The 16,078-nt window shown below is 35.3% G+C and overlaps 1 protein-coding gene across 9 annotated transcripts in view; it reads right to left on the minus strand.

The window, feature by feature from the left end:
• The window catches only part of NPAS3 (neuronal PAS domain protein 3), a 758,559-nt gene that overhangs the window by 218,798 nt on the left and 523,683 nt on the right, over nt 1-16,078 (minus strand). For all 9 annotated transcript variants that reach the window (XM_088145380.1, XM_088145381.1, XM_088145379.1 and 6 more), the window contains one exon: nt 9,709-9,798. In XM_088145380.1, the coding sequence (XP_088001506.1) occupies nt 9,709-9,798 (90 nt within the window). The remainder of the gene's footprint in view (nt 1-9,708; nt 9,799-16,078) is intronic.

A 16,078-nucleotide genomic window follows, 5' to 3' on the forward strand; every position in this document is an offset into this window, starting at 1 on the left:
AATATAGACAGAGGAGTGAATCAGAAGAAATGGGAGGAAATTCTTCAGGAAACAGAATTTCCTAAGTATTTTTATGTAGGCATTCCCATATAAATGTTCTTGTACGCATGGAATGGCAACTGCATTTCTTGGCATATATACATATTTGCTATAATTGTAATATGGATGTTTTTGAAAGATTAAATATAATCAGTAGCCAGAGTTCATTCTGAAATTCACCTAGCCCCATGGAATGATAGAAAATGGCTCAGGTGAACCCATGTTTATTTAACTATGGCTTGTTAAATAAGCCACAACTGACTGGGTTCATACATCATGCTAAGCCAAAATCAAACATGCTACATTAAAGCGTACATCAGTTAGTGACCACATATTATATTAACCAGGATTACTGTTTATTATCAGTATCATGCGTACGCCAAGTATAAATTACAGAAGAGAGAAATGCTCTGGGAAACTGCTATTATGCAGTTGAGCCAAAATAGAAGGCTGCCAGCATTTCATAAACAAAGCAACCCTGGGAGATCTCTAGACCCTGATCAAGAAATGATCAGGACTGAAAGGGACGTAAACCTAGATTCAGAATGAAAAAAAAAAATCTCTAATCTTGTGATAACAGGAGGTCATCTGTCAGATATACAATATCAGTAGCCCATTGGAGTGTTCATATTTTTTTTAAAAAATGGATTTCGTGAGCTCTTTCAATGAAGCTAATATAAACCAACTAAATATGACTGCAGCATAAATAGAGATTTTACTGCAGTAGCCATTGCAATGGGATGAAAAATATCCCAGAATTGCTAATGCTTTCTGTGTCTCACAATGTGTTCCAAAAAACCCTAGAAGTTACCCCAAATCCCTTTGTCACATTTCTTCTGACACTGAGTGTAGAAATTATTAACATGGTTCTTTGACTTTGAGGCAATACATTTATTTTCCCCACTGATATCTCTCTTATAAATGTGAAAGGGAGACATTCCAGATGTGGACTAGTGTACTTTTGCCATGCTTGCTTCTTTGCTTATGTGCCATCAAGCTGGTGTTGCCTCTTAGCTACAACAGATACTCATTCTGTGGATTCCTTGGGGTTCTCTAAGCTTGGTTCTTTTCTTGCAAACGTTTCAGTACCCGGCTAGGTAACATCTTCAGTGCTAAAATGGGTTGGGGTTTGCTCCCTATTTATATACTGTGGCATGCCTTGCCAGTGCTGCTGGGGGTGGGGGTTTTGTTTTGCTCTTCTGCACTCTGCACTCCTTGCACTGGCAAGGCATGCCACAGTATATAAATAGAGAGCAAGCCCCATCCCATTTTAGCAATGAAGATGTTACCTAGCTGTGTAATGAAACGTTTCCAAGAAAAGAACCAAGCTTAGAGAACCCCAAGGACTCCACAGTTCAACCCTGAACTACACATATTCGCCTCTATAGATACTCATTCTCCAGGATGACCTGTCCCCTCATATCTTCCAATGGTTCACCTACTACTACTGTAATCAAGTCCATCCACCTTATTGATGGTTATTCTTTTTTTCTCTTCCCTTCAAACTTTCCCAGCATTATAGACTTCTCAAGAGAGGTAGCTGTTCACATAATGTTCCCAAAATATGATAATTTGTTCCTTAAGTGAGATTGGTTTGTGGATTGATTTGTTCTATGATCTATTTATTTTTCTTCTTGGCTCCCCATGTATTCTCAGGAGTTTTCTTCAACACCAACACTCAAGAGCAAGGAAATCCACCCATACGGTCTCCAGATAGCCATTTCTCGAAAGCTAATTGCGGAGATGGAAGCTTCTGCAAACAGTTTTCGAGTCAAGTGGCTGGGAAGCGGGAGATCCATCTTTATTCGATACTGTGGTGCAGCCTTTAATGGGCACTAGAGCAGACCAATTCTAATTTTTTAAACATCTTGGATTATAACTATTTTTCAGCTTAAGAGAGACCTTCCTTCACAAGAGATAAGTAAATCTCTTGGGGCTTATCCTTATTTTTGGGACTATATTTTTAAATGAAGAAATAGAGCTTTAAATCAAGCTGATTAATTTGTAAAAAGCTGGAGGAAAAGTGGAATGTAAAAGAGACTTAAAATTTACTTATAGTGAAAAAGGCTTATTTCACTATAAGTAAGTGATTTATTTGTTAAAAATTTATTTTTTTATGAAACTCCATTTGCAGCAATGAGGTTTGCCTTTTCTATGGGAAAGTTTCTTGTTTTGTTCAATTCTGCCTTCTGGTGGGGCTTTTAAAACAGAAGTAGACTGTAACTTGATTTCTGTGTGCTTCCTTTGAAGCGAGCACGTGAGCCTGCAATTCCAGCTGGAAAGACACTAGAGGGCATGAAGTGCAGTTTACTTTCATTTGTAATTAATTATATCCGGCTATACATTTTACTAGTCTAAACAGAAAAAAAGAAAAGAAAAGAAAAGAAGAAATGGCTAAAAGAGGTCTTTTGGAGCAGCTGTTAGATTATAAAATAACTCCTTTAAGTTTACTCCAGTCAATGTTTGATGAACTAGGAGCTAAATTTAAGTCCCTTGAAAAAAAGATAGAAATAAGAGTCGATAAGATGATTAACTTTGAAAAAGAGGTGGAGACTGAATTGAATGTGGAATTGGAGTTCAAAAAAGGTTGGATTACGAAGGTGGTATGAATAAAGAAGTTGTGGATTTAAACATGGATTTAGGATGGCCAAAGGATGATATGGAAAAAGATGCCAGAATGGAACTACAAATGGAATCAACTGATGTCACAATATTCAAAGAGGACATACAAATAACAGAAGAATGATTTGGAAAGATTTTTTATCTTGGATTTGCAAAAGGAATGTATTGCATCAGTGAAGCTGTTCCTGGGAAGAGACAAAGTGAAACTACTGGGATGTTTCTGGGAGAAGATAAGGAGATGATGGGGAATCAACTTGTGGGACATTATATGAAAGGATTAAAGTTTAAGCTTTTTAAAAGTAAACAGAAGGTTTACAAAGTGAATTTATTAGAATATGGTTAACATATATGCTGAGGTTCTTGGTAGTTATTAATGGCATTTGTTTTTGTGACCAGGATTGAATGACAATGCTTTAAGGATCTTGGTATAAAGTTAACTAAGGTTAAAATATATTTGTTATTAAATTTATGGAATTTCTGTTCTATGGCAATAGTAGTAAGGATTGTATATGCATAAAGGTGGAAGGATATGACATTATCTATAATTTTATTTTTATATAAGATAGCAGCAAGGTTTTTAAATGCATAGAGGTGGAAAAGTAAGACATTATCTATAGTGGAAGAATGGTTTGTGAGGTCGATGGAGTTGGCTGAGATGGCGAAATTGATGGTTTTGACTTGAGATAAGACATTGTATAATTTTAGTGTTAACTGGATTTTTTGGGGGGAGGGTTTTTGCAGGACACAGAAAAATGAAATTATGTTATATGGGTCTGATGATTAGAAATAATATGGGTTAATAGAAATAATGCTGTTATGTTGTAAATTTAAGAATTTAGAAATAAGAAGTTATGTTGTAAATTTAGAGCAAGAGTTTGATGTATATTGTTACCTATATCTGTTGTGGGGAGGGTCAGAAGTCAATTCTTTTTTTGTTGTTTTTTTCCTCTTTTTCTTTTCTTTTCTACACTGTTGCTTTTCACTATTTCCTTTTTTTTTCAATTCCATCTTTTTTTCTTTCTTAATATTAGTTTTGGTTAGTTTTTACTGTTCAAAACATTTAATAAAGTTATAAAAAAAATATTCTTTCTATCCTGCCTCTTCAAAGTCTTTCACTTCCATAGAATGTCAAAGGGAAAACCACTTCCTACATGATTCTAATCTTTGTAAGTATAGACACATTAAGGCCTTCATTGCTATCCTACCAAATGCTAATCTACAATGTATTTTTTTGACTGCTCGTTCCTTTACTCTTGATAGTTGACACTAAAAAAGAAGATGCTCCCCACTATCTTCACTATTAATTCTAAGGCTGGTTGCTGTATCTGTTCTCATTAGTTTGGTCTTCTTTATATTTAATATTTATTAGTTGCATTTTTCACTCCTTGCCTTTCATTACTAGAACTTCTAGTTCATTTACATTTTCAGCTATCAGAATAGAGTCATCAGCATAGCGCAGGTTATTGATGTTTCTTCCTCTAGATTTAAAAATATTCTCATCTTCTTCCAATCTCACCTCCCTTAGTATATATTTAGCATATAGGTTTAATAAATAAGACAGTATATAGCCTTGTCTTGCTCCTTCATCAACCTGCAGCCAGTCTGCTTCACCATGTTCTGCCTGGATTGTGTCTTCCTATCCTATGTATACGTTTCACATAAGGACAATGAGATGTTTTAGGATTCCCATTTTCCTAAGGCCATACCACAACATGACATGGTAAATGTAATCAAAGGCCTTTCTATAATCAATGAAGCACACAGTGACTTCTTTTTGGAATTCTTTGACTTTCTCAGTTATCTAGTGCGCATCAACAATAACGTATCTTTTTCCTCAGCCTCTTCTAAAAGCAGCTTGAACATTTGGCAACAAAACCAAAGCTAAGAAAAGAACCGTTCTGGTGCTATAATCACTTTGTTGGACTAGCACTGTGGAAACCCAAGTTCAAGCCTCCCCTCACCCATGGAAACTCACTGGGTAACTATTTCTCAGCTCAATGTATCTCATAGGTTTATTATGGGAATTAATTTAAGGGAGATTCCCATATAGGCTGCCTTATCCTTCTGGAGAAAAGGCAGCATATACATTGAGCACACAGATAAAAAGATGTCACTGAAGCATGCTCTCAAAGATACAAACCCGACACTACTGAACAATTAAATTCCTGAAAAATTGTAAAGTTTATGTAAAGATCTGCAACCTCTGCCAGCTAATGGCAGGAACCCAGCAGTGTTTATTTTATGGCAATTACAGTATTAAGAATTCAAAGCAAGTCCATAGCCCTTTAAAGCTTGTTCCTGGCACTTTTATTAAAAACAAAAATTCAGTAACATAACAGGCCGCTACAATGATCTTCACACTTGGAAAATTTTTGAGATTACACTAGCATAGTAATTTCTGTTGATGTTCTTCTCTTTCTTCTGCAGTAAATAAAAGTTTTAGAATGCTTAATTTAGTGTGGATTATTGCAGTCACTGTTAGTGATGAATACTGAAAACATCATAGCTGCTGGAAAGGCTATTAGACTGGCAATCTCTGAACTCTGGGGAAAAGGTAGTATGATACTTGGAATAGCTTATAGATCTGAAACTTAAGTACCCATTTACTCATTTAAATATGTTCACTCCTTTTTCTTTTCCAAGCTTTTTAAAAAGGAGGGTTATAGGCTAATATATGAACTGCTGAATAACAGTCTCATATAAAATGCAGCTCTCCTAATGTGAAATAATTCAGTGCTCTTGGGATACAAATTACTTGAACATACCTGAGATCAAAGGCACAATACATTAGTAGCAACCAGAACTGTTGCATCTAAGGATGCAATTTTGGGCTATCTATAGATAAGTTTTGATTTCCTCCCTTCCTGAATGATCAGTATCTTTCTAAACTGTTCATTAATAGCACACTAGATGCAAAATTGTTGCTCATTATGATCATGTATGTCTCATATTTCCCTGAATGTCTCAATGTCTCATGGTGAGTGTAAGTCTCAAGGGGCTGTAACACTTTTAAAAGGCAAACCTATGATCTCTTCTCTTCCTTCATTTTCAATCCAAGCTGGAGAACAATTCCCCTACTTTATCACTGACTCAACTCTAGCCCAAACCTCAATAATATTCCCTCTCTAGCCCCCCTCCCACATTCCACTGAGATGAAGTGGTGGCAAGCCACAAGGAAGAAAGGAAGATAGTTCTTCTCCTTCTACAAAGTTTGGTGTAGTACTTCAACAGGAAGGGGTAACCTGTCCCACTGCTGCTTTATCCAGTTTGACACACCATGTTGTGAAGACTCTGAAGCCACTTCAACCTAGAAAATATACTGAAGGGGAGGAGAAGGGTATTTCTGCCACTGGTATTGGAGAAAGTGGGAGAAAGAGCTCAAGAGGAAATGTTCACTTAGCTCAGAAACTGGAAGAGTTGTTTCTGAGGGTTCTGCTACCATTCAGGAGATCTTGATCCAATTCTTTTTCCCTAGCATTCCAACCAGAGGATATTGCTTGGGAAATGCAAATATTCTTTACAGCTAGAAGTTGGGTTATGATTAGACCAGAGATATGTATTTTTTTTTCAGGCTGGGAGCTGCATTTGTTTTAGTGTGCCACATTGGGGCCACACTGTAAAAAGTAGGTGAGGCCAGTAAAAAACAAAGTTTAATTTATTTAATGTAAAAGCAAGGATAATTAAAAGATGTTAAATATGGTTAATATTATTTCCTGTATAATTAATAATTTCCTCCCCAATCAAATTAAACTACATTTTAGTGAAGACTTTTAGAAGGGCTCTGAGATTTATACCCAAGGCTCTCAGTGCCACATGTAGCCCTCAGGTTTTGGTTTGCACATGTTTGTATTGTACAGAGTCTACAACATATCTAATGATAAATAACACGTTTTGTACTGTTCTTATAACTGTTTTTGTGGGGTTGTCAGTCAGCAAGGGAAGAAAATGGGGGATCAATATGGCATCACCACCTCACATATTGCCAACCAGGCTCCCTTCCCTCCTGATTCTTGAAAGTCTTCTTTTAATTAATAACCAAAGAAACAGAAAACTAGCATGCGGCAAAGCAAAGTGCCAGCCCAAAGCATCATCTATATTTGTAACAATGATTCTGGACCTTATATATTCCTAGAAGCATTCTGAGAAACTGGAAAGATGTCTCAAACTCTCCAGACCCACTCAAAAAAACCCAAGGAAGATGAGGTAGTGGACAGCATTCTTGGAGACTACAGGAAATAGTGGGAAGCAATCTCACCAGTCTGCCTTCCAATAAATAGATACTTTAGGATCTTCTGATAGATAACACTTTTGTGATTGGACACATACAATAAGGAAGCCACCTTGTCAGTATGTCCAGAATGCCTAGAATGTCAAAGACTGGGGACATGTGCAATAAATAAATGTACATAATTCTGCAGGTCATTCCAAAGATAATGATAATTAATCTAACACTAATGCTCAAGCTGCAAAGAGCAGGACACGAATGATGGGAATTAAGTACGGAAAAAGCCTTTCACACATAGCAACAAAGCTCCCAAATTTTACGTAGCTAATTCTGCTGGACTTTTTGCCAAAGGAAACAGACAAGAAACTTCGATATATTGTACAGAGATTAAATAATGACCTTCAACTCCTGTGCCAATCTCTGTTTTGGCAGGCTGCATGCTTCCTCTCTTGAAAAGAGAGAGAGCAGTGCAGCTCTTCCCCAGGGCACCAAAATGGCTGTGCATCTGCCCACTGCATCAAAGTGTTCTCCGTGGGATCAAAGCTGCTCTGAATGGATTTGCACTGCAACCACAGCGAAAATAATCACATCAGGGATCTTGAGAAATATTTCCTTATATTTTTTAAAAAGCAGCCAACCTAGCCTGAACTCAGTATGATGCCCTCTTTCTTTCCCAACCAAAGGCTGGCCCCTTGAAGCAGAATATTTGACCTCAGGAAGCAGATTTTACTCATTTTATTGGCAATTACACAGTCTTATTTTTAATCATATGTTTTGCAGCAAAGCACTGATTAAAAAAGAGAAAGGTGTTCCCTATTGTTTGGCCATATGCTATGTTCAACTCACCATTATATGCAGTAAAGCAATAACCTGCCCAAAATCTAGATACTGGTTTACGGCAGCTGAAATGGTAGGCAGCTGGAGGGCCCTAATCTGCGGAAGGCTGGTCTACGTGTAGTTCAAAAAAGTTTGAGTAACGGTGCTGCGGCACAATATAGGAGTATGCTTTTAGCAAGGAGGATGAGGACAGGGTTAAAGCCAACTTTTTTCTTGAACAGATGATATTTCAGATGGTGACACTATTCCAGATGCATCAATTTCCTTGAAAATCGAATCCATATATGTGCATATGCTGTGCTGGCAGGAGGACTGCCTAAAATGGCCCCAGCCCAAGAGCTAATATTCTTTTGGCCAGAATAATGCAATTATTATTTTCCTAGCTATCAGTCTAAGCATACAGAGCCATCTGTTATGCAAAGCAAACATACACATCTCAATTACAGAAAATGCAGTTGCCTTGACAGAATTTGGATTACACCACTAACCAGGGCTGTAAAATTTGTTTTCAGATAGTGTATAATGGATGCCTTTCAGGAGTTTCCTAATTAGTATTTACCTGTTTAAACTAATTAACCATCCTTCTTTTTGCTGGTTTATTAAACTTTTTTGGACACTACATAAAACAGATTAATATGTAATATGAACACAAGACAATAATAAACATTAATGTATTCTGTGTGTTTTTAAAAACTCTGTTAATAACTGTGTGACTTACCAGTAACAAATTATGAAATATTTGAGACCGATACCCAAACCAATCAAAGCAGGAATTAGATCCTATTACCAAACTAAGAACCAGAGTGAGATATAAAAACACCACAACTGAATTTTGTTCTTAATTCTCTCACTGTTTTCACCAAAAAAAAAAAAAAAAGTTTAATGTAAACAAATATAATCAATGCACATACCAAATGCCCTGCATTTTCTTTGAAGAGTTAATGGCCGGTATTTCATTGTTTTCAACCCTGGGTACTTTTTTTTTTACACAAGTTGTTATAATTATTGTTGTTGTTATACTTAGATTTTTATCCTGGCTTTCCTCCAGGCATTCATAGCTGCATACCCAGCACTCCTTTCTTCATTTATTCATATACTTCTTAATTGATTATTTAGTTAAACATTTTCAGTTTAATTTAGGACAATTAAATCATAATGTTATGAAAAGCTGCAGTCCAAGAACTGTCTTAATAATCATAGGGACACAAGCAAAACATCCAACATGGGTCTCCATTCTAAACAAAAAGATGCAACATTATCACACTTGAGTTCCTCAAGTATAATTCAATTGTAGGCAGAGTAACCTATTTTGCAATCATCGTGAAAAAAGTCTCCAGGGCTTCCCAAATTTTTCAGGATACGTCTGATGCCACAGTTACTGACAGCTCAGTTAACTGTAATAAATAGAAATAATTCTTCTGGTTCATATAATCTTAGACTTTAAAACAAAATGATAATAAAGAATTAACAATTAAAGCACAACTGTTTCATAAAAACCTTCTCTACGCATTTACTAAACATGTGCAGAAGGAGCAGACTGCATCCTTGTTGAAACCCTCCCTGCAAGCCTTTTTAATGGTTTCTTTCAGCATTTTCTGACTCCAAGTGACTCCCTGCCATTGTGTCAGCTCCCAGGATAATGTCGGGTTCTCCATAAACATCCAGTAATAGGGCACAAGGGAAGTACTATTTCTGTGTCCCTTTCTTAACAGCTATGGAGGTTTAAAGTTCAAAACAACTGAGAAAAGAAACTTCATTTGTTCTCAATAAATTAATAATGATTGTTATGGGAGAAAAGGGTTTTTCAAGCTCCTACTTTTTCTTCTCCATTGGAACATCCTTTATCAACTCACACCTTCTAGGAAGTGTAAAACCAAACCATTAAATTATAAATTCAACCTGATGTGAAAAGTTCCAGAACATCTTACCATTTTAAAAAGAGTGAGCCCCAAAATGGAATTCACATCATTAAATGTTCTACTTACTTGGGAGAGGCCAAGATAAATGGAGACTGTTTCTGAAATGTACAAAAATTTTCCCTCTTGGTTTAGTGCAAATACAAATCCATCCAGTGACTGCAAAGAAAGAAAAAAGTGAGAAGTTATATACGGTAGAATATATACAGATATAACATATCTGTCATAAACAATGCATTCTCCTTACAGAAATTAGCACATTTCAATTTATAAAACATTACTTGTTGTTAGCAGAGAAATGAAAAGATGTTCCTTACAGAAAAATAGAGAAGAAAGAAATGATTGTGAATAGTAGTAATTTGAAAATTAACAAGGAATTATGGCCCTCTCTTCATTCACAAGCATGCCCACATATTTATCATTTTATTTAAGCACAGACAAAACCAATGAACAGATTACTGTCAGATAGGTTCACATTCGGAAAACACAGGAATCCTGAAAATTTAATCTCTTCAGTATAAATGTGTAGATTTAAATTGCGTTCTGACAGGTAGTTGGGCTTTAGATATAGTTGCCAGAATAATTTATGACAGAACATTGGTGCTGCTATATACACATTTATGAAAGCCACCTGAAACATATATCAATTAATAAACAGTTTTATTTCAAACTGATATAACACTGTACAATACACTGAATACACATTTTTGTTGACTGGAATAAATATTCATCCTGTGGTGCAATGAGATAATTTTAGAGCACGTCTTATGGGGAAGCAAATGCTTTAGATGGCCATGCTGAATTTCAGCTGTGCACTACACAACTACATTTAACTAAGTTAAAAAGAAATAATCTGACCATCTGCAGTTTCACATTTTAAATTCTCTTAAGTTGTGATACTACCATGGAAGGAAAGAAAAATAGCTGTACTAAATATTAAACTCATTTACTTAGGAATATATACTATTTGTTACAGAAAATGTTAACATCTTTTTAATAAGAAAAAGGCTAGTTCCTGATTTTTTAGAGAAAAAAGAAAACAAAAATTGCAAGGATGAGCAGCAGCAAATCCCAGAGTAGCTGCTGTGTTACATCTGTTGGGGTAAAAGAGTTTAGAGCTGACCTTTGGGAAGGTTTGAGTGAGACATTAAGTCAAGAGATAGAAGGAAGAGTGAGAAAGAAACTTAAAATAACCTCACCTTGATTTTCTTTAGTATAAGATGGGACAGAGAGAACTTGGACAAGATTCTGTTCATAATTCAAGATTCTGTTATTACACCCTACAACAATGACTAGCATTCCTGGAGTCCCTCCAATATCTGTTTCCTGCCTGGCCTATCCTGAAGGCCTGAGAGTTGGCTACCACCACCATCATCATTTGCCAATTGCTGGAGGGTTAGTGGTAGAGCTGTACCTCTAGATCAGTGAAGAGGTATGTGATTTATCTGTCAGCCTTCCTAATCTTCTGGTATCCTCTGGTAAACCTCCATAATTCTGAGGCAGCATAGTCTTGTAAATCCTCAAGATGCTCCCCAGTCATCTTTTTTCTCCAAACTTGGCCAACAGAACCAACAGGGGTAACACTTGGATTAGGGTATGTGTAGTAAGGAGGCCTTCATTAAGTTCTGACATATGACCCTGTCAGCTCTTCACGTTCTAATCTTACTTCACATTAGGAGTTTGGGGAACTGTATTTCCCAGGGCCCCAAATATATGGGACACTGTTGCACATTCATGCCATAGTAGATACTGTGAGAATTCTGGAGCCCTGGCAACTTTAGTTCTCAGGGATTTGGCAAACAGGATGCTGAAGGAACTGCCTGCTAAACATGTATGGGGAAATGTTCACAACTAGACCACACCAAAAGCGCTATTGGTTTAGAATATTAAGATAACTGGAGGAGATAGAGAACAAATAGAAGAGTCAGGGAGAAGGAGACACATGGCCATGTAAGTCAAAATAAAATTGAAAATGATTCTTATGTTGCAAATGGGAATTAACGGCAGACTATTAAGATTTCATTTTAATGTACTTTTCCTCCTCTCTTTCCACAACACTCCAGCCTTTCACATTCCAATATATACATGAACCACCTAAAAACACAAGCCAATTCTTAAATTGAGTAAAGGGACTATGCAGCTCTGTAGTTGGTCATGGAGAATGAGCCAGTTATTAGAAAACAAACAGTAAAGTTAACATATTAAAGAATGATCTTCAATTTATATTTATGAATTAATAAAAATGTAAATCTGCATAGATTTTAGTCAAATAGAAGTATTTATACAAGCAAGTAGTTTATCTGAAAATTATCATAATTTATTTTCAGATGATTAGCACAAGAACCTTGAACATTGACATCAATTACTTGGGAGCAATTTCAAGTGACAAACTTTAAAGTTGACCCAAACAAGAACATATTCAAGCATTTTTATATTTAGAAAACAATACAGCAACTACTGCTATTGGAGAAACTTCGTGCATATTACCTATTAGCATGTAGCTATGCCACTAAGACTGAAATTAAAGGAATCTATACAGCAGTAGGATGAACTACAATTTAAAGTTCAATCCTCAATCATTGTCAGGCCTAGCCCAAGGAACTCCTGGAGACCGTGCAGGTTCAATCAGCAAGGTTTATTAGCTAGTGCTTGTTTACAGACTCTTCTCAGACTGGCCAGCAGTTCCCAGGAACAGGAATTCACTATCTCCTGGAATGTTAGGGGTGCGTCAGCTTTCGCCTCTTATCTCCAGTGCGTTGCTCTGGAGATGAGATCACGTTCTTTAACCCCCTTCCAGTCCCATGCCATTCCATCACAATCATATGTATTCTGTGCTATAGTAATTTAAAACTTCTCCAAGTTTCTCCTTTCACCTTTTAATGAGCAGGAAAAACAACAGTCTCAAAGGAGGATAATAGATTTACACAGTGATGATTCTAAAAATACACTGATAACCATACTTTGCTTTTAAGAAAATAGAAATTTGAAATGAAACCACAGTTCTTACTAGGCATAATTCCAAAACAATTTAACAACAACAAAAAAATCACAATTTACTAAGGTACGCATTTACAGTTTGCAAGGATAAATTTAGCACAATACTGGAAATGAGATATGTTACCGAAGATATCAGAATGGGAATTTGAACTTGGAGAATATGCAGTAATGGCAAAGTTAATGGCATATATTCACAACCGAAGTCTAACTAAATTTAAGCAAGAATGGCTTCCATACATAATATATATTATGGAGCAAGGCAAATATAAGTATTTAAAGTATGGTTTTTAAGGGCAAAAAAGAACTGACTAAAGAATGGAAATCACAGACACACAAAATAATTTAAATGTCTATAAATATTGTACATTATTCACAGTACAACAAAGGGGAAGCTACAAATTTATATTATATTATATATTATATGTTATTTATAAAGTTTTAGTAATTTTTTCTTTTTCTTTTTTGTATTTTTAAGTCACAAATAGTGGAGATTTTGGCACTTAGCTCAAAAATTTCAATTCTTACTTACATTGTCAAAATAATTTAATGTAGTTAAAATGTAATTTAATTTTTTTATTGTTAATTTCTATTCAAAGGTACACTGAGCACTAACTGTACAATCTTGGTAATATCTTGTCCACTAATAGATATTATATTTCTGTACCAATTACTTTTTTTCTTTTTTCTTTTTGCTTGCTTGTTCACTCTTCTTTTTCTTGTAAAATGATTAATAAATAAGTAAAAGTAAAAGAAAAAGGTAATATGAAGTACATTGACAAACAGAATTTCTGAACAGATGGCAAAAATAGTCATCATGTGAAATCACAAATTAATATGTAGATTCTATTGTGAACAAATAGTGATCCCAAGTTTCTGGTTATATTTTTCTTTATTGAGCAATTCTTGTGGCACATGTATGAGTTGAGTCACAGCTAGTGATAAGAAGCAAGTATGGATGAGCCACCAATAGATGGACCACCATTACATTTTTTTTGTTATTTTGTGTAGTAACCTCAAAGATTAGAGAAAGAGAATAATAATAATTTATTAAATTTATATGCTGCCTAACTCTGACAAATTGTAAACCACCCAGAGGTTAAAAAACAAATGCAAGAACTAACTCCTTGTAAATGTATTTCCTAAATAGATCTCTCCTGATGTTAAAAAAAGTGAGAGTTATATTAAACAATTGCTTAAACAGATCTTCAAAGATATGAACATTTCTGCACCCATATTTATGATTCAGAGACCATTTTACTTCATTTTCAGTTATTTATTTATCAACATTTGTACAGCACCCCCACTCAAACAATTCTGCTGATTTGTTATTGTCAAATTAAGAAAGCAAAATGTAGTTGAAGCCTGAAGTCTAAATGTAGAGTAATATATTATTAAAGCTTCTCCATTTGTTTATCAAGGATAATATAATACTGATCACGAATAAAATGAAGATGCAACATATACAAGATTGGATGCTTCTAACTTTGAATCATAGCTCTTTTGCAGATTACAAACTTAGTGCATTTCAACTCTAATGATAATAATCCTGGTTTCTGATTCTCTACAAACAAAGGCTAAAAATTTTTAACCTTCTTCATTTTGGAAAAGTGAATACTGGGGAGAATTATATATAATACTGATAAGAATTTTTTCTGTCACCTTGTCTCTCTTCTGTCCCAATGTTACTGGGATAACCAAGTGAAGAGTTGAAGAATTGAATGAAATAGATGCAGCGCAGACCAAAAAAATCTTCTTCACATAATATATAGTTAAAATTTGGATTTGTAGCATCAGAGTGACAATGGATACCAATAATGGGTCTGAATGCAGATTAGAGAAATCAATGGACATATACCTCCTACTCATGAAGGTTATGTATTATGTCCAGTATGCCTCTCTACCAGCAAAGGAGTAGAAGAATGTTGCTGTTTTACTTATGTAGGCTTCTTCATTAGCAACTGATTTGTCACCACAGAAAACAGAACACTGAACTACATCCAGTGTTGAACAAAATTCTGTTATCTTTGTCCACCAGCAAGAAATAGAGTTCTCCAAATGTGGATATTGCCTGGAATTTGAAACTTCTAAACTCATCTAATGCATGAAAGATGATAAAGAAGAATATTTCTTCCAAAATTCATTAATGTAGCAGAGAAAACTGATTTCCCTTGTCTTTGACTCAAGCCATCTCAATCCAAAGGAAGTGTAGCTTGTCTGGGCACTTAAGACTCTTTTTATCTTTTTTTCCATTTTGAGTGTAAGCTACCCAGAGTGTTGCGGAGTCCGGCAGCTTCTAAATCAAATAAATAAGTGACAGAAGAAAGCACCAACTTTCAAAAGCCCAAGATAGAATTATCACTGGAAAAGTAATTGCTTATGAATATACTAAAGCAGCTCTAACTTTGAGCAACAGTGATTATTGAAATGGATTTCTGAAAACTAGATTAATTTAGATGTACTGTAGTCTCCATCTTTATTAATAATGTGATTTATTGAGTAAAATAGCCTTCAGAAAGAAAATGTACACACGTATATACATAACTAACGACTGCCAATGTCCAATATTGATAACGTTCTCTGAATCCTTGGATGTCTAACTAAATGGACTCTCCTCACTGCTAAGGCAGTGAATTGCTTTAGACAGTGGTGAAAAATATAAGAAAATGAGTAAAAGCAAAGCCAAAACCAAAAGACAGAACAAGAGAAAGAATCAGGGCCCCAAAATGTTGCTGGGCTATATGAATACTTGCATAAATAATTGTGTTTCAATGCTCCGCATGCTTCAGTTATATCTTTCTCAGGGGCAAAAACATAGCTGGTTAGAGTAATTCAATAAGGCATTAAGCACTGGGCATGGAAATATCTGATGCAAGGTTTTCTTCATCGCTCAGTACAGAAACCAATTGGTATTTATACGGTACTGAAACTCTGTCAGTAAACAACAGACTAGATTTTTTAAAAAGCAATTTGTTGTATAATCATTTCACCTTTAACAGTGGCAGAAACTGTGACTATTGCTATGGATTTGCATACTATCCTGTTATTATGAACCAATCTCATCAAGATGTAAATTATGGTTTAGTCATCTCCAACATTAAACAATACCCTTTACTAGAAATATTTGGAACTCTTCTCTCTTGAACTGATTTCTAAAAGTTGACAATGTAAAATATATATATATATATAGTGGAAATGCGACAGCACTGATTTAAAAAAGGGTGGGTAGAAATGCTGGTTGGTTGAATGACCCTTTTCACCTACTGGCTATATATGAAACACAACTAAAACTCTCCAGCATTACCTTATTTTGATTTGGGGGAGGAGGAACCTATTATGTATTATGCTATTTCAATCACCACAGGCGACTTTTTTTTCAAACTGCCCCACTGTTTTCAACAGGCACCAATTAAGATTCTGGGGTCAAAGAGTTAATTACATCTTC

Source organism: Python bivittatus, unplaced genomic scaffold (genome assembly GCF_059951505.1).
Source record: "Python bivittatus isolate LINGU-HERP-01145 unplaced genomic scaffold, Pbiv_v1 ctg000480_np1212, whole genome shotgun sequence".
In the NCBI taxonomy this organism is placed as follows: domain Eukaryota; kingdom Metazoa; phylum Chordata; class Lepidosauria; order Squamata; family Pythonidae; genus Python; species Python bivittatus.